The sequence below is a fragment of the Neopelma chrysocephalum genome, unplaced genomic scaffold, assembly GCF_003984885.1.
Source record: "Neopelma chrysocephalum unplaced genomic scaffold, ASM398488v2 Primary Assembly neopelma1_59, whole genome shotgun sequence".
NCBI lineage: Eukaryota > Metazoa > Chordata > Aves > Passeriformes > Pipridae > Neopelma > Neopelma chrysocephalum.
In genome coordinates this window covers 7,269,215-7,293,135 of record NW_020897714.1, presented here as the reverse complement: position 1 = coordinate 7,293,135, position 23,921 = coordinate 7,269,215, and the positions used below count along the sequence as shown (strand labels likewise).

Below are 23,921 nucleotides of genomic sequence, written 5' to 3'. Positions count from 1 at the left end.
TTTTGGTTTTTTGTGGTTTTGTTTGTTTGGGGTTTTTTGGGGGGGAGGGTTTGGTTTTTTGTGTGTGGGTTTTATGTTTTTGTTGTGGTTGTTTTTTTTTCTGAGGGAGATTGGTTTCTTATGTCAGAGATTAGGACACTTAGTTTAAAAAATATCTGAAAATGTGCCCATATAATATCAAATATAACTGCGGTTTATTTTTTAATTTTAAATGTCTTTATTTTTGTCAAAGACTTTCAAGCATGTGGAGACCCAAATTCTCCACAAGGCAAGCCATCTTAATAAAATAAGTGTGGTTGCTTTTTCGTTTTGGTTTTTTGTTTGGTTGTCTGGTGTTTTGTGTGGTTTTTTTGTATGAATGCAATCAGATGAGCCACAATGTGGCGGGTTTTTTGTTTGCTTTATTTCAAAGTTTTCTTCAGCTTTATTTAAGCGTATATTAAATTTCAGAATCTCTGTGGTAAATGAATGAATTCTTTGAACTTAAAGCTCTCACCAATCACACAGAATTATTCAGTGTGGAAGGGACTTTTGGAAGTCATATGTGTCAACCCCTTGCCCAGTGCTGGGCTATCTGCAAAATAAGATCGGTTTGCTCACTGCAGGTGAGCATATTCAGTGGTCACTGTACATTTCTGAAATTTAAGGGAAATATTATGCACTCCATTTTTGCTTATATTTTGTCACATCACCTGAAATTTATGAGAAATTACTTTGCGCTTTAGAATTGTAGCAATGCAAATCAAGGTTTCTGTTGTAAACTTCAGAGAAGGGATTCTAAAACTTCATGTACGTTGTTGGTTGTCTTTGTTCATCCTTCCTTTTCTGTTACTGTCAGCTCTGAATTCTTTTTTTACTAATAGGACTCATCAAAGAAATATAACTGTATAATTGCCTTTTAGTGGTTGTTAGGAATGTATTGATTAGTGAAAGGAATACTACTTTGGATAACAAATATATGAACATAGGAGCTGGCATGTACAGACCAAGTGGAGACATTAAAATTGTACACAGACTTGAACATGCTTCGGCATCTGATTTTCAGTGTGCACATGGAGTTGAATGAGGAACTAACAGCCTATTACACTGTATAAAACCAACTCAGAAGAGTTGAGGGCTAAGAAACTTCATCCTAATCTTGGATATTTTGGGTCTTCTTTTGGGCATATGGTTATATGCAGTCAATCATATCACAAGGGAGCAGGATCTCAAACCATTGGCTGATAAATACACTTAGAAAACATGGAGTATCCAGATGTCAGTTTATGACTGTTTGGTCTATACAGAAGTTATGGTTTAAAAAATCAAGTTGTATGAGCCTAACCAGTTTTTGGAGCAGTAAGAATGGAAGATAAAAAGGGAAGCTTAATGATGGTCCATTATTTATCCTGTTCAGTTCCATTCTCAGTAGAATTGATATCTTCATGATTTAGTAAGAACTGTGTACTTGAGACAAATACCTACCACGTATGCATGGATCTGCTATTCCTGAACTGTTCATATACCAGTAAGTCCAGGATGCATCTGACCTGTGTATATGAAATTTGATTCATGCGTATATAGTGAAATGTATTTGAGTTTTTTTAAAAGTTCTGCAAATCTACAGATCAGCCATAAAAGTGTGTATGTGGCATGGTAGTTCTAAAGTATAATAGAAGTGGGCCTGTCAATAGCCTTATTCTGAGCCTTTAAGAACTGCAGCACTGAATGTGGCTCTGTCTCCCCTATAAATACAACTGAAAAAGGCACACAGTTTTCACAGAAAGAATGACTAATTCCTGTTAATTTAGTACTAGAGAGATCATTTTCAGTGTTTTATGATTGAAATCCTTTCCATATAAAATATACTTTAGCTTAACACAGATTTGTTGTCTGTGATTAGTGGGACAAGAGTAGGTAGTTGCAGTGATTCCTTCTTATTTCATTGTACGAAATATTGATTATATTTGGTAGGGTTTTGGCAGTTTTTAATCACCAAATTTAGGTTAAAATTCAGATTACATATAAGGAAATCAGAAATGTCCCTCTTCTCCCACTGGAAATTTAAAAATATGACTCAAATCTCTCAGGGAGAGTATCACCACATTAGCAATCAGACCTTACTGATCATAGGAATAATATTTTTATTTCATGTTTCAGTGTGAATCCTTCAGTTGTTTCTGTCTGCATGTGTTGGCTTGGTCCTCTATGTGCTTTTGGTGTGTGCGAACTAAATTCCTTTCAGCTATAATGAAATTGGAAGCTTACTCTTAAATCTCATTGAAGGCCGAGGGGGTGAAACCAGGCTCTCCAGAGATGAGCCTAAGGGTGATAAGTCAGAGTTAGGGGTGAAATCAGCAGCCCAGCTGAAGTGCATGTACATCAATGCACACAGTATGGGTACCAAACATGAGGAGCTAGAAGCCATCATGCAGCAGGAAAGCTGTGACATAGTTGTTATCAGAGAAACATGGTGGGATGGCTTCCATGACTGGAATGCTTTAATGCATGGCTGCATGCTCTTCAGAAGAGACTGGCAAGGTAGGAGAGGGGGAGGAGTGGCTGTGTATCCTAGAGAGTCTCTTGACTCTGTAGAACTTGAGGTTAGTGATGATAGAGTGCCTTTGGGTAAAAATCAGGGGGAAGGTCAACGAGGTCAACATCCCAGTGGGAGTCTGTCATAGACCACCCAACCAGAATGATGAGGTGGATGAGTTATTCTATAAACAGCTGGCAGATGTTTCAAGATCACCAGTCCTTGGGAGACTTTAACCTGCTAGATGTCTGCTGGGAACTCCACACAGCGGACAAGAGGCAGTCCTCCTCCCTCCAGTGTGGAGGTTCTTGAAGTGCATGGAGGGTAGCTTCTTATCGCAGCTGGTGAGCGAGTGCACCAGAGGTGAGGCCCTGCTAGACCTGCTGTTTACAAACAGAGAAGGGCTGGTGGGAGATATGGTGGTTGGAGGCCATCTGTGGTAAAGTGACCATGAAATGATAGAGTTTTCAATACTCAGTGAAACAAGGAGGGCCCTCAACAAAACCTCTATCCTGGACTTCCAGGGGGGAGACTTCATTGATTCAGGATGCTGATTCAGAGAGTACCTCAGGAAACGGCCCTTAAAAACAAAGGGCTCTAGGAAGGATTGACATACTTCAAGAAAGAAATCCTGAAGGCGTAGGAGCAAGCTGTCTTTATGTGCCGAAAGATGAGCCGGCAGGGAAGAACACTGGCCTGGATGGACAGGGAGCTTTTGCAGGAACTCAGGGAAAAAAAGAAGTAAAAAGGGGCAGGCAACTCAAGTGTTTAAGGATGTTGTTAGGTCATGCAGAGAGGAAATTAGAAAGGTGAAAGCTCAATTAGAACTTAATCTGACCACTTCTGTAAAGGATAATAAAAAGTGTTTTTAAAAATACATTTATAGCAAAAGGAAGGGCAAGGAAAACATCCATTCTTAATTGGATGGGGGGGGAGGATAGTCCCCAAAGACGAGGAAAAGGCTGAGGTACTTAACACCTTCTTTACCTCAGTTTTCAACAATAAGATGATTGGAGGCCAGAATAGACCTGTGATGACGATCAATATGGCCAAGGCTGAGACATTGTTTCAGGGAGTTCTTGTCTCTCCTCTTCAGGGCTCCTCTCTTGTGGCAGCCAGTGGCAAGTTCACCATAGAGTACGATCTTAGGGAGGCGGTGGTCCTTCATCCTGGAGACGCGTCCTGCCCAACGCAGCTGTGTTCTCAGCAACATGGCCTCAATACTCGTAACTGCTCCCTGTTCTAGAACAGACGTATTAGTCACATAATCTGACCAGTGAATGTTTAGGACTGTACAGAGGCAGCATTGATGGAAGTGTTCTAGGAGTCATAGGTGGTGGTGGTAAATGACCCATGATTCGGACCCATATAAAAGAGTAGACAGTACAATAAAAAAGTAGACAGTACAATTGCTCCCAGGTATAAGAATGATAAATGCCAAATAAAGTTTAAAAAAAAGAAAAAAAAAAGACAAAAAAAAGAATATTTTTCTAAAGGCAAGAAGACACAAATCATAGTTAATCAGAACAGCATGGCATACTATATATTTCATGAAGAGCTATAAGAAATTTTTCTTTGGAAGCCCCACAACAAACCTGCAGTTGTTTGAAATTTTGTTCCTTTTTTCTGTCTTGGTGACTCAGGAGCACTCTGAAAAGCCAGGTCCCCTTCAAAGTTATTAGGGGTCCTCATTGCCTCCCACAAAAAAACTGTATGAGGACATGACCCAGGATTCCAATTTCTCCTGCTCCTCCCTGTTCAAGATACAAAGCATCCCTTTCTGTTACACCCTACCAACATTTCTGATCTGGCTCAGGTTAGCATCTGCTTTTTCGTATTTCTCTCCACCCTCAGAGTGAGGGAAGGGAGAGGTTGCATGGGGTTCCAATGGAATAACAGCATTGATCTCCGAACTTCCAGAAAGTAATGTACATCACCTGTCTTGACTGCAAGGACTGCTGTATCTTTTAAAGATTCTCCTGAGGCTGTGCGCTGTGGAAGAAAACTTCCAAAGAGCAACTGCCTACATCAGGAACTGCCCACCCATTCCCTGCCTTCTCTGCTGTTTTAGTCATAGCCCAAATTTGTTACTTGTGCTGTGTCAGGGTAATGCAGCCCAGGGATTCAAAATAAGCACAATGCATGGTCCCCTCCCCTCCCTGAATGCAACAGCCTAGAGGGACAAGATGTGGTAATAGTGCCACGAACATTCAACTCATAGATTCCATTGCTACCCTACAACCACTTACATATATGGCTTCTCACATCCCCACAATGATTGTAGGAGGAGAGATTCTGTCATTTGAATGCAAGGTGCTGAGGTAGCAGCAGCTGTCTGCACAAGATGTTTCCCTACCTGTTCCCACAAGCTTACCAGCATGCATGCAAAATTGCACCACTCTTGCTCTGCCACAGCCTGTGCGTATGCTGTGCCACTCACACCATAAGCCTCACCTGCATTGCAGGACGTTGGAAGTAATTTCTTGAATGATGAAAGTTTGCTGGTGAGAATCCCCTGGGACAAGAAGCACAGCCCATGAGATGCTGACAGTTGTGAGCAGGAAAAGTTCAGGGACAACCTAAGTTGTTTACTTTGGTCTTGAAGAATGGGCATGCAGAGACCTTGGTCTCTGACCGCCTGCTGCGTACTGAAAAGTTGTGATTAAAATGAACAAGTGGCAGAAGGCTTTGGAATTTTTTAATTATCCCTTTTCTCTCCTTGAACTTAAACATCCCAAACTGGTTAGCCGCAGGTGGGAGCTGAGAGGAGACGCTACACAAGGTGATGGCCCCTTGCTGAGTGAAATATGCTTCCATAAGGCTACCAGAGGTACACGGAGGCAAGGCAGTGGCTCCCTCTGCTGGCAGCGCTGCATCTCAAGAGACCTGTAGACAGCGGGCAAAACAGTTAATCAACAGCAAGCTCTCCCAATGATTCCCAAAGCCTCTTCCCATACATGAATGGAGGTTTTGAGATTTACATAAGAAACTTTGTAATTGAAGCATGGGACTAGGTGATATTGTTTGCTCTGCTCAGGACAGATTTAAGAAACAAACAACAGTTCCTGGTAATTCAATTTGCACAAGATATCACAGGGATGTAATTAGCAGAGAAATTCTGGTTCTTGACCTCTTACTGAACAAGCTCACTGGAGAATGATTTCTTCTGAGGGTGGGAATAACTAGATAGAAAAATAGATTAACCTGGTGTTAAGGCAGCATGATACGGGATCAATGGTTAGCCTGAGCTGTACTGTAGAATTGCCTAGAGGATGACAAAATCTGGCAATTAGTGGCAGATATTGACATCAATACCAACAACTCAACAATGAAATTAAGTAAGAGAAGGGAGAAAATCAACAATAAAGGAGACTACAATTGCAGAGGAAGTATTTTCTGTCATTTTAAGAGAGTATTATTTGCAAAACTATTAATTTAAAATGTTCTGTTAATGTCCATCTCCTTCCAGTCAGTCTTCTCTCAGTTTAGGAAGCACATTCGAAGTCTTTGCTGTTTGGAATTACTCACTGTATTTAATCCCTGTCTATCGACCATCTGATTAACATTGAGCACAAATTTGAAAGAGGGAACAATGCAATAATATATTAACTGTGTCCATGTGACAGAGTTAATTCCTCTTACAAAATCTCCTCAAATGTTTTCTATACTGAAGAGCTTTTCCTTGATTTGTTTTCTTTTTAAAGAAATGATGTGTGAAGTGATGCCAACGATAAATGAGGACACCCCGATGAGTCAACGGGGGTCCCAAAGCAGTGGCTCGGACTCGGATTCTCATTTTGAGCAGCTGATGGTGAATATGCTGGATGAAAGGGACCGTCTCCTTGATACTCTTCGGGAGACACAGGAAAGCTTGTCACTTGCACAACAACGCCTACAGGATGTCATCTATGACAGAGACTCCCTCCAGCGACAGCTGAACTCAGCACTGCCTCAGGTATGTAGTTGATAAAGATGTTTTTTGTTTAGGTTCATCAATTTTTTTACTTAATACCACTTACTTTATCTCTAATCAGGATTTATTCCTTGAGGCCCAAATTTTGCTCCCATTGATGTTGGCTGCAGAACTCCTGCTGATTAAACAGTGCGTGGTTTGACTTCCATGGGACCTGTCTTCAAAGTTAAGAGTAGGAGTAAAGCAGTTGACTTCAAGGAGAGCAAGATGAAGGCCTGTAGCTACTGGTTCTTTTGGCTGTTGCTCTAGCATTTACTACAGGTGAGGGATCATTTAAATCAAAGATCTAATGGTGGGAACAAAGAAAAAAGAATGAGGATGTTTTCTAGATTCTATTCTGGAGAAGAGTTTTTAAAACCAAATAAAACCAACTTATGTAGGTTAAATAAGGTTCTACACAAAACCACAAAAACAACTGTCTTAATATTTAAATTCAATTATTTTTAAATAATTATATTAATTTAATTATCTAAAGTTATCTTGGTCTTTCTTAGGATCTTCAAAATTAATTACTTCAGTTAAAATATTAATCTGATAGTATATTTCAATATTATATATCAATAGAATTATTTGTTTAATATATTAGAATTAAAAGCAAAGAAACATCTTACTTCAGTCTGTATATGTGGCCAGAGGTATGAAACATCATCATCATGGCTAGGCTTCGTGAACGAAAACATGCAGTTTTTCTCCATGTTGTTATCTTTATATGTCTCACTGTAACTCACCAGAGAAAGTGACTGTAGGTTTATCTGCCTGGTTCCAGTTCTATACATGTTAAGACAGTGGTTAGGGAGGAATGAAGACAGTATGTAGTTGGAATAAAGAGATGGTAAGGATGAATGAAAAGAGTGAGAAAATTTTTAAAGATAGAAAAGAAAAAAGGCATCCACTGGAGCAGGGAACAGCAGCAGTTGCTTAAGGGCTAACCCCCATAGGTTATTGGAATATCTTGGGATTGGACTGAATAAGAGAGAGAGACTGTAATCATTTGAAGAATAGCATTAGTAACTTGAGCATTAGCTCCAGACAATAAGAGTGACTACAGTTGGCTTGGGACAAACAAAAAAGAGTAGCAATGATCTTGATATACAGTAAAATCAAGGGTTTTTTTTAAGTTTTTCTCTAATTTGTGGGCAGCTGAGCTTCTTTTCTACTGGTGTTTCTCCATATAAGAGTGTAAAAGAATAAGTGAAAGACAGCATAAATCCTTTATTCAAGAATTTATTCCTAGAAGTCTGAAGAAAATAGGGCTTTCTGCATCTGTGTAACATTAAATAATAAGCTTGAGTTATTAGGTAATGCTGTTACAGCTGCAGCTGTTAATTCTGTAGCCAATTACTGTAGATGCCTATAATTTTTTTATACTGGTCTGTACTGCAACAGAACAATGTGTAGTTAACTATATCTTTCAAATTTGAGTTACAGGAATACAGTTGTCTTGCTAAGTGCTGTGATTGAAATAAATTTTATTTCCATTAGATTAGCAGTCTTAACTTTATGAACATCTATGTTTAACTAAATAGTTGTGTTTATGGCAGGAGGGAAAAAGTGAGCAGGCAATTACGGATCAGCTAAACTAAATGTAGTAACAGAAAAGACTTTAAAACTTATTTTTGGGAAAACTAATAATATGTCAAAAAGTTAACATAAAAATATGACTAGGGTTTATCAAAATTATCTTTATACAGAGTAAATCAACAAGACTCTTTGGTACCAGATTTGTTAGGTTAGGGAACAAAGGTATCCCTAAAACAGGTATCTTTTGAAGCTGCCCCATTTAAATTACTAATAGATGTGAAGTAAGTAAGAGAAATCAATATAGTAATTAATAAGGTAAGTAAAAAAAGAGAGAGAGGAAAACTTTTTACTTACAGTCAGCTGACAGGATGGAAGGAGGCCAGTAGTAGTAGCTAATTAAGAATGTGTTTTGAGATCAATTTTTGTTAATCTGACCACAACAAGAAACAGCATGCTAGTAGAAATTTTGGACAACACAAAGTTGAGTTGAACAGTCAACTAAGGGAATGAGTATGATAGTACACAAGAACAGAAGTAACAGAGCTAGGATGATATTGCATGGTACAAAGACGAGGACCTATATATATATATATATATTTATAAAAAAAGTTAATAACAAAAAATTATGTTCTGATCTTTAGATAACAGTAGTAAAGAGGGAAAATATATGTTATACAATGGTTTTAGGCAGTCGATGGGAGGAGGGTGTAAAAAAGGCAAATATAATTGTGAAATGTATTATGTAAGATATTGCTATTGGAATTAGGTGAGTATTAATGCAGTTAAATTAAGGGATGATTTGAACCGCATTTGTCTGGGTTTTAGCTCAGTAGTGATTGAGAGCCAATCTCAAATTGGAAGAGCTTCAGAAAAAGACTGCTAGAGGAAAGAGACAGTAACATATCCTGCTTGAAAAGAATGGTTAAGTTTTCTTACTTCTGTGAAAAACATATGTGTGATTTCGTAAATTTTCTTGGAGAGACAGAAAATGGAATGTCCAGGTAAAGATGAAAGAAATGCTTTAAGCCAAAAATAATGTTTATGAAAGAATAAATTATTATAGGGTACCACTAATAAAGATATATCTTTCATCAAAAGAAGGTCTTGAATTATGAAGGAATGACATCTTTTTTAAGCAAAGACAAGTGAAAACCTCAAACTGTTTTCAAGATGAAGGTGGTGTGAAAGACATTATATATCATACTACCTTTGGTTAATCTCTGAACTTGACCCAGAACACCCCACCATGTTCTTTATTTCAGACTTTATTGTGGAGACATTCTGTTTGTGTGGGAACATTCCACACAAAGAATGAAACGTGAGTCTGAATATTTTCACTTAAAACTATGAGAATTATATGATAGTACAGTTAAACTGAGAAGTGTTCTGTGAATAATAGGTTCTCTGTTATTAAGAATCTAGTTCACAAGTGATCTTGTTTATTCTTTGTAAAGCTTCCTGTTGACAGCAGAAGCCTCTAAGGAAAGTGTATTTGGATCTGCACTGCATGTTTCCTTACAACAGGAATTTATTGTATTTAGGTCATGGCTTTTGAGTCCAGCAAAAAAAAATTGCTAAATACAGTATAACTCCACTGTAACGGGGAAGCATAAGATCTAAATATTTAACAGTATGTTTTTATTTTGTTGGAGTAAAATTAGGTCTTTTACTGTAGCACAAAAGAATTGTTCTACTAGAAAGGTTAGTAACTGTATTTAGAAACGGTAACTCATGTTTTGAGTGGTAGAAAGAGGAAAATGTTCAGTTACAACTTCCTTAAGCAAATTTCACCATAATCTTCTCTGAGCTAAATTGTGTAGAAAATATCACCTATATTAGTTGCCTCGTAAAAAAACTGGAAAAATACAAAGTGTGTCATGGTAAGGCTTACAATGACTCATAAGAATCATAAGAGTTATAATAGTTATGAATGTACTCTGATAAACAATGCTGAACTAAGCTTGTTCTGTGGTTATTTTAGTCTTTCAAAAAAAAGTTTCCAGGTATGAAAGATGCCAAGATATTATTTATATGAAGATGTTCATAAGTCATCACTCTCTAGCAAGTATGTTTATTTTGTTCATTAGTAATATACTTGCTCAGTGATTTACTTAGAAATTAATATTTACAGAATCACAGAATAGTTGAAGTTTGAAGGGGCCTCTGGAGGTCACCTTGTCCCACTTGTCTGCTCCAGCAGGGTTACTAAGAACAGGCTACCCAGGACTGTGTCCAGGTAGCTTTTGAATATCTCCAAGGGTAGACTCCACAGCTTCTCTGGGCAACCTGTGCCAGTGCTCAGTCACTCTTAGAGTAAAAAGTGTTTCCCGATGTTCCGGAGAAACCCCCTGTTTCCATTTGTGCCCATTGTCTCTTGAATATTATATTATGAGAAAGTTCTAATTTTACTGAGCATTTATGTTAGCAGATTTTTTTTTAAATGGCTACAACTCTTTTGATGATCTGATCATCGGAATCTACACCTATGCTATTTCTTTTATAGTACCATTCATTCTGACTAGTAAAGCTGACTAAAAGTTAAGCTCTCAGTATTAATCACATAGAAACTAATTTTAAAAAGGGAAAACTAGGCCTTTCAGAAAGGGTAATTCATTCCGTATCATGAAATCTAGAAATGCTCTGGATTTGTTTGGTTGGGTTTTTTTCCTTGTGACTATAGAATGCGCCTGAGTTATAGAATCCTAAAGTAGTTTGGGTTGGAAGAAACCCTAAAGATCATCTAGTTCCAACCCTCCTGCTATGGGCAGCGATGCCACTCACTAGATCAGGTTACTTAGGGCCCCATCCAACCTCTCCTTGAACACTTCCAGGGATGGGGCACCCATGACTTCTCTGGGCAACGTGTTACAGTGTCTCACCATCTTCATAGTGAAGAATTTATACTTGCTATCCAATTCAAACCTACCCAGTTTCAGCGTAAAGCCATTCCCCCTCGTCCTGTCACTACATGGCCATGTAAAAAGTCCCTCTCCAGTTCTTCAGTTCCCTGGCTCTTCCTTTTTACCCTTTTTAAAAATGGGGTTATGTTTCTGCTTTTCCAGTCAGTGGGTACTTTACAAAGCTGACACGACTTTTCAAGTAAGATGGATAGTGGCTTAGGCACTTCATCCACCACCTGGGGATGCATCTCATCAGGTCCCATGGATTTATGCACCCTCAGGTTTCTTAGATGTAGATAATCTTAAACCTGCTCTTCTCCTACAGTGAGTGATTCTTCATTCTCCCAGTCCCTGCTTTTGCCTTCTGCAACTTGGGTGGTGTGGCTGGAGCACAGTGCCTAGCTTGCCTGCTTAGTTTTTAGATAGCTAAACTTACATGAGTTGAATTTTATTGTGCATGGCTATATAACCCCCTACCTTTAAAATGGACCTTTAAAAACTAAAGCAGTCCAAATATGTTATTCTTTGGTAGAGATAATTGAATAATTTGTGCTGAGAGAGAGGGCATTGGAAGTCCATTTTGTTTTTTAAAAAATTTATTTCATTTTATTTATTTCCAACAACTTAGAGTATATTGGTATTCCAGTGAATCTCTCTGACGATCTAAACACCTAATTCTAGTTAAGTTTAAATTCTTTAAGTTGCAAAAATATTTTTTTCTCTCTAATAATCTGTTCTTTCTAGATATAGCTAGTAGAATTGTTTGGAATGTGGGACTGCAATGCTAAAAAAGAATCCTTTCATATCCCCTGGCACCCCATAGATTTCAACTAAATTGTAATTGTTAGCTACAATAATTCAGTAATAAAATCAGTAGTAGAAACATACTGGTAATCGTTAAGGTTTTATTTCATCTAATAGGATACCACTCACTAAGAAATGCTTACTGGAGGCATGATAGAAGGGAAAATCCAAAGAGGGAAATGTAATGACCTTGTTTTATTGAACCAGTTTATGTAATTTGATCAATGTTAACCTTTAATAGGACTGTGATTACAAAATTTTGTTGATAGCCTTGCAGTTTCTTTCAATACAATGAACAATGAATGTTTTACTGGCATGGACAAGAAAGGTACAGGGGGACAACTGTAAGTCAGTAGGGCCTTATTCTGCAGTTGTGTTTTCTGTTTAAATGTGTGTGCTTATAGTCCGTGGATACGAAATAGTGGCATACGTATAGACACATATAATGACATAGATACAAAAATAAAATAGGAAAAAACACGGAGATTTTTAAATAGTAATAATAAAGTAGATTTTGTTCATTTAAGGTTGGACACTTGCTAAGCGATTTAAGGTATTTACTGTTTGGGTGAAAATAATAGCCTGACCCACAGTATTGTTCTTAAAGCATTTCTTGTTCTTATGATGAAGATGGAATGATGGCTTTTTCCTTGATTTATTTCTTTCTGGCTATGATGAAGAACATGGAGTACAAATGGCATCCTGTATAATTGAATGAATAATCAGTACGTTTTTGAAGTACTAAAAACATCCTCTTGTGTGAAGGACTTCTGTAAGTTCTCCATCGATTTTCTTTATACTGCAAAATTATGCATTTCTTCCTCATATTTCCAGGGATTAATCTAAAAAGAATTCCAAGTAGTGAAATTGAGATCTATCCCACATGTCTGAGGCAAAAATTCCAAATTTTCTGTCTCAGAGCTCCAGTGAGAAACTCAATATTCATGTATAAAAATTAAAGCTTAACTCAGTGTTTGTTGCTTTCTCTAAATTTCTACTGTCATAGAGAATAATTTTTCAGGCTACTAAATAAAAATATCATATTTTTTAGGTGTTCTGAACCTGTGCAGTTCCCACTAAAATCAGTCTTTGTGACTGCCAAGATCAGTTTAAATTACAAAAAATGAACAGAAATATTTTCATAAACAAATAGGAATTTTTGCCATTAAAAGACAGACTGACTGTATTGGTGGTGTAAGTAAGACAGTGCTTTAGCTGGGTCCTCTGTAGACTGCCTTTTTTTTTAAAATTGTCATCATATTCCCAAGAGAGCACAATCATAGGTATAATTATACATACAAGTAATAACTTGAATTCTTTTCAAGTATGAGTTTATTTCCTTGCTGTTGTAAAGTTCTGTGTATTCAGTAGCATATTGCAAAATATTTATAAGCAGGAGATTTTCTCCTAAAAGCTTTGGACTTTGTAATTGATACTTGATGACTGAAGAAGACTGATGCAACAATCCAGTGAAGAAAAAACTGGGATATAAGAAAAAAAGACAGAAACATAAATATTTAGAGGAGGAGGAACATGTGGTGAATGCCTGAAGCTAGCAACAAGACTATGTACTCCCATTTCACTCTATATCTCCTCTATAAACATTGATATCAATTATTTTAGCTTGAACCACATACATCAACTGCTGCATTAACTATTGATGGCTCATTATCTGAATGTTTATAAAGACATATGAATGAATATGTGATAAAAATATAATGGTGATGGTCAATAGAATAGAACACAGATGGTTATGCAAGTCCCTGTAAATGTAGCAGTTGCCATTAAATTGTAGAGACCATAGTTTTCGTAGCAGCTATAGTCATTCCTCTCAGTGTTTAAGAGGCATTTGGACAATGGCCTTAATAGTATGATTTAACTGGGTCAGCCCTGAAGTGGTCAGGCAGTTGGACTAAATGATCCTTGTAGGTCTCTTCCAACTGAACTATTCTATACAGGGAGGAAAAGCTGGAAAAAATAATTCAATTTTATAAAGCTTACCTCTGTTAGTATACTCTTTACTCATGTCCTTGAAAGTGAATGGTAGAGGCTGAGACATCATACAAGAACATCTTGAAAACACATATTCCTTCCTTTATAATTTCTCTATTAAAAGCAAGGGAAATGCAGAATATTTGAGACTCAGAAGACTTCTAGAAATGTCTTATTCCGTCTATCTTCTATCTTAACAAATATTTACCTATACTAATGAGTATTTGCACAAAAACATAAAATTATGTTAGGGGCATGGTTTTTTTTCTAAAGTGTGGATAATTTAGCTATCACTGAAGTCTGTGGAGTTTTCCTGTTGACTCTGAAGACAACACGTTTGTTTGTATTGATGAATATGTATCTTTTATATGATCCCCAGGAATGTGAACTTTTATGGATAGAAGTTAAGGGCCAGGTAGATCAGTAACCTTATTTTATATAATATAACATTTCTACAGTCTACTCAAGAATCTGCTCCAAATCATCATTTGCTGAATACATCTTATCCTTTAAGCACAGGGTTTTTCCTAGTTAGTATCAGATTTCAGGCTTTGGTGGTTTTGTGTTTTTTTTTTTTTTAATTACTGTTGATCAGCTGCATTCTTTACAATGTATGGGTTCTAAAAAAAATCTCAATTACACTGTGACAATCAATTTGTTATGACAGTGAATCATCTATCAAAACATATAATATTAAATAAATCTTGGAGACCTAGAGTAAGGTTCTTTGTTTTATGTTGGTTTATTTCAAATTATGAAGTAACCAAAATTACAGATTTGATTTTTTCCCATATGGGATTTCTTTTTAATGAGACTCTAAGCAGAAGGGAGCATAGCAGTAAATAAAGGGAAGGAATAATAAGGAAAAGGTAATGCACAAGTAGATAACCCATACTTCTGCATCAAAAGCGTAGAACTCCGGAAGAAGGGTAGGGCGAAAGTCAGTCTGCACAGGAAGAAAAGTCCTAAGGCAGAGTTTAGGAAAGTCAGTAGGGAGGTTTTTCCATTTATTTCCATCAGTGACACAACTACTCCTTAAAGAGCAAGTAATTAAGGAACAAGCTGAGCAAAGGGGCAGAGAGGAACCTGGTGGTGGTGATTGTCAGCTGCCTGAATATGAGCCAGCTGTGTGCCCAGGTGACCAAGAAGGCCAACGGCATGCTGGCTGCTATCAGAAATAGTGCAGTCAGCAGCACTAGGGAAGTGATTGTCCCTCTATACTCGGTACTGGTGAGGCCACACCTCAAGTGCTCTGTTGTTCTGGGCCCGTCACTACAAGGACGATGAGGTGCTGGAGCATGTCCAGAGAAGGGCAAGAGAGCTGGTGTAGGGTCTGGAGTGCTAGTCTGATGAAAAGTGGCTGAGGGAGCTGGTGTTGTTTAGGCTGGAGAAAAGGAGGCTCAGAGACCTTATTGCTTTCTACAACTACCTGAAAAGAGGTTACAGCCAGGTGGGGATTGACTTCTTCTCCCAGGCAACCAGCAACAGGAAGAGAGGACATAGTCTTAAACTGCACCACAGGAGGTTTAGATTGGAGGAAGAATTTCTTCTCCAAAAGGGTTAATAGACGTTGGAATGGACTTCCCAGGGAGGTGGTAGAGGCACGATCCCTAGAGGTGTTTAAGGAAAGACTGGACGTGATACTTAGTGCCATGGTGTTAGGTTGTAGGTTGGACTCAGTGATCTCAGAGGTCTTTTCCAACCTAATTGAGTCTGCGATTCTGTGATCAAAAGTGCTCCTGGACACTCTCACTATCAAAATAAAGTCCATGAGAATATCTGAGTCTCCAGTGCAGAATTTTCATTTTTGTTTTTTTTTTTTTTCTGTCATAATGACAAAAAATGTATAGGCATTGAACACAGAGATAAATACTCCATTCAGAAAATTCTGATCTCCTGGAAAAAAAAGTTACTCTTTCTTTGGTACTATGAATACAAGTGCTACCTGGGCAAAAGTGTTTTGGAGATGGAATTTGGAGACTGTATTTATACATTAAGTTTGTGTTTTATACTTCCTTTGCTTAATAATATCAGATTGACAGTGGAAATAATGAAAACCCAAGACACTAAGATATGCTGAACACATTTGCAATGTTGTCTTTTCTAAAAGATCAAGGATGAATAATATCTCATATAATTGGTGTATAAGTACATTGTTATATGTCTTTGGTCAAAACATGTAAAAGACAATACTTGTGAATTAATGAAAACTAGGTAGATATAATTGTCCCTATTCAATTAGTTTTTCATTAGCAGTAAAATCTTGATATCAGAAGTATTCCAAGAAAAAATGAGATTTTTTTAAAGAGAATTTGTTATTGTTCATTAATTTATAGACATTCATGTCCAAATACCTTAGTATAATTTGTCTTGCTGTTTGTATCTACCATAAACTAGCATAAACTTTGTCAGCCAAAACATATTTAAAATTCTAACCCCACATATGTGGAGAATAAATCAGTTGACTTGTCCCATCTCTTTATCTTCTTTTACTGAATATTCAACTAGCTGTTTTAACTCATTTTCCTTCCCATGTAACTCTACTTAGGGTCTTAGCTATAATATAAATTTAATAATCTCCTGTATTAAGAAAGAAATGTGTATTTATTTTTCTGTAGTCCTAATGATTTATTTTCAATGTGAACTACTATTACTTCTTGCCTCAACTATGGCATGCTGTTACAAGTATACAGCCAACAATCTAGTAGTAACTCATAGATATTGTATATAGTCCCTACAGAGGCTCAATTGGCAGATTTTAGGAGGTATCTTTTACTGAAAATTGTAATTTCAAAAAATATATCATAAGTTTCAAAAAATGCTTTCAAGATACAGCACAGTTCTTCACAAACTGAACCTGTCTGAGCCTTTATAAATTCTCAGATTAAGTCTTCAGAAAAAATACTGTGAATGGGCAGATGTTTTTTTTTCCATGCAAACAGAAACTTCTGCACACTTTATAAGGATCAGTGAAGATTACTTGGGAACCTACATTTAAGCCTGAAAGTTGATAATCGGACTTCCAAAACAAATGGTTTGCAAAAATGTGTACATTTGCCACTAAAAACACCACTACACGTATTTCTGATTTCACTGTTTCAGCTGGGTACAATTCTTCATAATTTAGTCATACTTGAACCTGAACCATACACTGATGCTTATTTTCTGTTTGAATACATCCATGCTAATTTTGCTTCCTACTTGTGCATTACAGAGCTATGATAGCTAGAATTACAAGAAGATCAGTAACAATTTAAGGTAATAAAAAAATCAATGTTGTGATATATGTTAGAAGATACAGAAAAAGAAATTTTCTGTAGCTAGTCATTATTTGTATTCTCAGACATTATAGGAATAGAAGTGAGAAGAACACTTTTGCCTGGACAGATTAAACCAGAAAGTACTTATCTTCTAGAAGAATATCAGCAGATAGATCTGAAACATCTGAAATGCTACTTGTCCTAATCCAGTGCTGCATTTTTGAGTCCTTTAGCATGATGTCTATTTGTCTTTCAAAGTAACTTTCCTCTACTACCTAATTAGCATGATGATAATGATGTGCTAAGAATCTCCTTAGTCACAAAAGATTTCTTTTACTCCTAGTTTAAAAAAAGAAAGAGTTTACACTTACAGATGTTTATAGATTTATTTTAAAGATGACATCCAGATAAGAATAAAATTCTTCTTTCTCACTGTTTTTTTGAACAAACAAAAAGTATTCATATGGCACTGAACTGAATGAAAGCATAAATTTTCTAGACCTATACTTTAAGAACTGTTGCAGCTTTCCAGTTTTTTGTTTGATATTTCTGGAGATGGGGGAACAACCTCAGGCATAACATACAGGCAAGTGTTGCCAAGTTCTTTACCCCATATAGTTGGTTTCTAGAGTGTACACATACCAGCTGCTCACAAAGAATTGTTTAAGCGAAGTCTTAATGAGAAGAGGCAGAAAAAGACAAGCCCTGTACTGTGAGATCTCCAGAATGCTTTAACAGACTTCTATCATTTGCAGCTGAGGGCAGGTTTTCAAATTCAGCCTATTTGCTAATCCTAAAATAGAAGTGCTTGCATTCCAAAAGTGATCTAATTAGTTTTGAGCCCATGTAAAATTAAAAAAAAAAAATCATAGCTAGAATGAACTTCCACCTACTTTGCCTTTTTTTTTGTCGTTGTTGTTTGATTGGTTTGTTTTTTTGTTTTTTTTAAATTCATCCCTCAGAACGTCAGTGACTGATATCCTCACCTCCATGAAGACCTGTAAGAAAAAATGAACCACAACAAAAAAACCTATTTAGATATTTATAAACATGCCAGTCTTGTATATGAATGTGCTTGTCTGAATGCAAACAATGAAATAAACATAAGAATGCATACATGATATTAATTAATTACAAGCTACTGATTCAGATACACTTAAAAATCTGAAAACAGATGTGACCATGTCCAGTAACAAGTTAAATTTAATGAACTCATCCAATGAAATTTTCTCCATGTAGGGAGGAAAAATTAAAAGGTATTGATGTTACCAAATGCAAAATACTTTAGTGGTTCTCTTAATGATCCTGCTTCTGAGAAGAGGAAGAGCACATTATACATTGTCCTTGCAAAATTTTTCTGTTGTCACTTTTGCACAGAACATATCCTTGAGTAAGAAAGTAACCTGCCTACCTTGTCTTTTTCCATGAGTCAGTTGTGACTCATGATTGTTGTACATTGTCCTCCAGAAGTGAGTTATTTTGTGAGTATAAAGTGTGCTATGTATGAAGAACTGTGGCATAAATCAAAGTCACAGTAGATATTGTTAGAATATGCACATGGAATCTTGTACATGAGCAGAATTTTAAATGGTTTGTGGCATCTTCTCGTTTGAAAAGGATGATGCTCAACATGCTGAAGATGAGTAATATATTTCTTTTTCTGACAGGGTGGTAATTCTGTAATAGAGTAGTAGTATGAGTTATATAATTTTATCATGTTGTACCCTTAGTATCCTCCAGGATCTTTCTTTTAATTTCTAGTAGCGAAATCCATATTTGTATCTATTGGAGACTTGAGGTTCTTTTCCCCTATGCCTGACCTTTTTCTCAAAAAACCCGCAGTTTATGCCTTCTGAAAGGAATTTTTGTGCTGATAATATACACATTTGTTGGGAGCAGTTTTAATTGCTCTCGAGAGTAAGTTTACCAAGATAAAGCACTGATGGCTGAGCATGTCCAGTCTTGGATACACTGCCATTGCTGGATCAGTTCTTATAGTAATAACGCATGTTCTGATGACTGAGAATTTCTATTAAAATTCAAATGTTTTTGCGCAAAAGTTTCTATTGATTTTTATTTTAAAAAATTCCCAAATCAATCTGATTGCATAATCAAACTATAAAATATTATTTATTATCTAAAACATTATTTTTTAGGTCATAGTTTGGTTTTTCCATGAAAGAGAAACTCTTTAAAATATTTTCAGTCTTTATTTCCACAGTATTAGAAGAGTATTTTGCAAACATTTAATAGAAAAATTTCTTTGGAAAATGTAGAATTCAGCATTAGCAGCAAAGGTTGCATTTTGTGAAGAAAGAAGTTATTTGCTAAAAATTATTATTTTGACAGCCAGACCTATTTTTCGGAGGATGTCATGACTGGGTTATTGTTTTTGCTAAGAAAAAAATCTAACTTTAGAAAATTTTAAGGTTTTTTTTACAGACATGGAAATATTTTTGAATACCTTAATTAAATGCTTGTAGTTTCTACTTAAACATAGTCTTCTGTTTTGAATTTGTCTATTTCAAAAGAAAAAAATCACCTTCAGCTGGAATAAAACACTGCAGCTGAACTGAAAAGCAAGTTTTGGCATTTGTCTGGTTTTTGTTGTCAAGGAAGTCACAAAAAAATCTGCTCTCTAGTGTAGAAGGTAAAGACAGTTTATTAGAAAGTAAATTTTTAAAACAGTTAACTGCTAAACTTTAATTTCAGAACAGTGAAATAAGCATGAATGTGGACTGTTACTTACCATTGTCTGTTTCACTGAATTCTTCTTTCTTATGTAATTATGATGATTTTAGAAAGAAGAGTAGCTAGGACTCTGGCTAGACATTCACATTACACTTTTGGTAATTATTATTTTAGGACAATGTTCACATATGTGTGTGTTTTTTATTTTGTTATGAGAGATAAAATAGATCAGTATTTCACGAAAGTGTAAAAATTCCTATCTGCCAATTTCTCTTCTGTTTTAGTAAAACAACACATGGTGGTTATTTTACCTTCCACTACAACTATGTCTCTTGTTACCTTTCTTTCTGAAAAAGACTTCCTGGTCCAACATGCTGATTCCAACTTTACTTATTATTCAGTGGCAGAGTTCATTGCCTTTGTTCATAGCTGGAGAGAAAAAAGAAGAGGAAATACTATGGTATGGTTTGATCTTGTTAATCCTTTTTTCTAAAGGCAAAATATTTAGAAAAAAAAAGGAGGGCACACTTCTATATAATTGGTTGTTTTTCTGCAGTTTAAAATCAAATGGTTCGTCCTTTTTTTTTTTTTTATATTGAACTCAGCCTATGTGGCCATATAAATTTCCCAAAGGTAGATGTTTTGCACCTGGTTTATTTAAGAAACTTCCAGTGATTATTTAAGGGGATTTCTCTGCTCATTCATATCTAAGCAGTCTGATCTCCTAAAGCTTTTTCATGAAAAGTAATTAAAACACTGCATTTGACATTAGTGGCTTTATTTTTGAATTAAATTCTAATGGTTTTTCTATGACTAATATGACATATACCAACCTTTTGGCTTGGAAGTCTAATTAATATTCTGTTTGGGATTTCAGAGATAATTGGCCTTTAAGATCTTCTGGAACTGCATAGGACCATTTCTTATTAAGCTTTGTATAGAGAACTTTTGAAGCTTATTCTAGCACATTCTGTTAATCTGCAGTTCAGTGAACTAAAGCAATACCTTGTAGTTCCTTCCACATTGTGGGCATAGGAGGAATGGACAACCATATTTGTCATTTAGTAGCTATGAGGTATTCAGCATCACTGGGCACATGGAGACGAAAGAAAGTGAACAGGCTGTAGTTAAAAGGTTTGTAACTTCATCAAAGTGGTTGGAGTACATTGAGAACAACACATAGGATGGACTCTAAATTCTTGCCCTATGGCATTTTTGTAAAGTTTAGTTTCAACTAATTGAAGCAGGCTGCCAATTTACGTTTCAAAATATAACATGAAGTTTAATAACGTTTCATATTTTTGCAGTGTTCTATGTCAGGGTAAACAGGGAAATTAAAATGCTATTTCTACAGAGCAGTTCCATGTTTTGGAGTTTTTTTATGCAACCTATTTGTTGGTAGGAATACCCCTGAAATGATGAAATCCTACATTTGTCTATCTGTCCCCTATAGAAGATGGCTCTTTTCCTTTATATTAAATTGTCTCCTCTGAAAAACTGAAAAACATGTATTTTTTCCTGTCTTGAACAGATAGATGGCACTTAATTAAAAAGTTAATCTGCGTTTCTACAGTAGGACTGAGGAGCAATTGCATCAAGGAGTGAGGAGATAACACACTGTAGATAATTTCTTATTTTCTTTGTTCAGTTTCTCATTGCATGAAAATTGAGTCATCTTACAACTGCATTAAGTCAGTGATTAAAAAATTGCCTTTGTAGATTGCACATATGCTTTTCTTGTTCTAAACTGTCTCCTGTCTCCTGCACAGTGAAGCTGAAGATAGTGAGGCAGTGCATTTTTTTAAAGGAAAAAGTCTTAAATGGCCTAAAGCCTATATCTCTCATGTATTATATGAGTTAAAAAAAAAAAAAATCAAACGTTGTGTCATTTTTATTTAGTTTTTAAATTATACTAATTTTGAAAGTTATTGTAAAAGACAGGTACCTAATTAGAAAATGTACCTTTTTAAATTAGAAATAAGAGTGGCCATGTTTTGAAAGAACAGCCTTCCTTGAAAGGTATAATAACTTGTGCTTACAGGATAAAAGTGCACATACAATTCTAGTAAGTTACAAATAATGTAACTTTGTACTTCTAACTACCTACTTAACAATTTAAACAGAGCAGTAAGGAATAACAATTGTCAGGAGTACTTAGGTCTTCCTCTGATGCTCTACGAAAACATAGGTCAGTCCCGGAAATTTGCGTCTGTCAAATCTCTGAAATGGTTTCCTTTCAGTTTCTTTATCTTTTAATGCTTCTCAGATGTAGCCCATGCTTTAATCTAGCTGGTCATTCATTTCTTCTGTCACTAAAGAAAACACAGCACTCTCCATACACCATGATGTACATTATAATAATTTCTCAGTATTGAGCTCTGTTAAGGTATACATTAGTCTTCCAAAGAGAACAGTAGAATGCTATCCACATTACTGTTTCAAACTAGATGGAAAAAGTGCTTTAAATAAAACTTGGAGATGGCTTTTGGAGTAGATATGTGGACATTCTGATATGAGATTTAAATAGTTTATCTTGTTCAAACATAGGAGCACAAATTTGTCAAGGAGCCTGTTACAATAAAGCTTTTAAGTCACTTTGGAAAGGGGAGATGAGGAACAAATTAGTGTTAACAAATAGAAAAAGATAACCTGTGCACCAACCAGGATGGTTTAATGTAACATTAAGTGAAGCTGAAAGTTCTGATTTATGCTATAGGCAAATAAGCACTGTAGGTTTTAGCTTGTGGAAACTACTCATGAGATAGCTAAGAAAGCAAGATACTTTTCAATTTTTCCTTGTTTCACTACACTTTCTCAGACAAAAATGATGTTTGCGTTCTAGTCTTTCTGCAAAACTATTTTCTTTCTGCATCTCATACCTGTTCCATTTAGATGTCTTTAAATTTTCTGCTTAATTTTGGACCATAGTCTTAAAAAAAAAGGGAACTGTTTGCTGTCTTTTCTGAGCATCTCTTATTTTTAGGTCTAGGTGTGTAAAATTTCTAGCTTCCTTAAAGCAATAAAAAAGAGCCACATAAATGGTATGCTGGAATAGTTGAATAACTATAATTTTTTAGCAGCATTGGTTATTACAAAGCTGTACAGGAAAGTGATTTGCATTGCCATCAAGTAGGTTCATTTAATGTAGAAATTAATTGTGCTGATACACAATCTTGCCAGATTTCTGTGGTCTTTCACTCAGTGAAAGTGCAAGAGTAATGCAAAAAATATAAGACAAGCTTTTAGTTATATACTTATGGTATTTATAGAGCATTTTTCATATTTTAAATATTAGCTGTCTTAATATTTATTGTGGTTTTGTAGTGTATATACTGTAGATTTTTATCACGTTATGATTTTTTAAAAATATAAGTAAAAAATGCAGTAGATGTTTTTATCATATGGGCACATAGTGTCAAGGTGCAACAAGAGCTGGGGGCTTCCTGGGATCCAGGGGTCCATTGGGGCAGGCCCTGGCACCAGAGTCCATCCCACAGAACCACAGAATATGCTGAGTTGGAAGGGACCAACAAGGATCCAGCTCCTGGCCCTACACAGAATCATCCCTACGAGTCACACCATGTGCCTGAGAGTATTATCCAAATGCTTCTTAAACTCTTTCAGGCTTGGTGCTGTGACCACTTCCTTGGGGATCCTGTTCCAGTGCCCAACCACCCTCTCAGTGAAGAACCTTCTCCTGTTATCTAACCTAAACCTCCCCTGACTCAGCTTCATGCCATTTCCTCGGGTCCTGTCACTGGTCATGGAGTAAAGAGGTTGGAACCTGCCCCTCAGCTTCTCCTCCTGAGGATGTGGAAGACCACAATGAGGTTTCTCCTCAGTCTCCTCTTCTCCAGGCTGAACAGACCAAGTGACCTCAGCTGCTCCTCATACAGTTTCTCCTCAAAGCACTTCACCATCTTCATGGCCCTCCTTTGAATGCTCTCTAATAACTTAGTGTCTGTTTTATGTTGTGGTGCCCAAAATTGCACACAGTATTCAAGGTGAGCAGGACAATCACCTCCCTCGACCGGCTGGCGATGCTTTGCCTGATGGCCCCCAGGACACAGTTGGCCCTCCTGGCTGCCAGGGCACTGCTGACTCATATTTAACTTGCCATGAACCAGGATCCCCAGGTCCCTTTCCATGGCACTGCATTCCAGCATCTCATTCTCCAGTCTGTATGAACATTCAGGGTTGCCCCATCCCAGGTGCAGAATCCCCTGTTACACTTCATATGGTTGGTGATTGCCCTGATGCCTGCT

At 36.5% G+C, this 23,921-nt stretch overlaps 1 protein-coding gene across 11 annotated transcripts in view; it reads left to right on the top strand.

The window, feature by feature from the left end:
- PPFIA2 (PTPRF interacting protein alpha 2) overlaps window positions 1-23,921 on the top strand; it is a 342,104-nt gene that overhangs the window by 4,487 nt on the left and 313,696 nt on the right. For 8 of the 11 annotated variants that reach the window (XM_027679792.1, XM_027679790.1, XM_027679791.1 and 5 more), the window contains exon 2: window positions 6,220-6,470. In XM_027679792.1, coding sequence (XP_027535593.1) covers window positions 6,222-6,470 — 249 coding nt within the window. In that variant the 5' untranslated portion in view covers window positions 6,220-6,221. Of the gene's footprint in view, window positions 1-6,219; window positions 6,471-23,921 lie in introns of those variants that run through there. The other 3 variants (XM_027679797.1, XM_027679796.1, XM_027679789.1) reach the window with 1 other exon arrangement.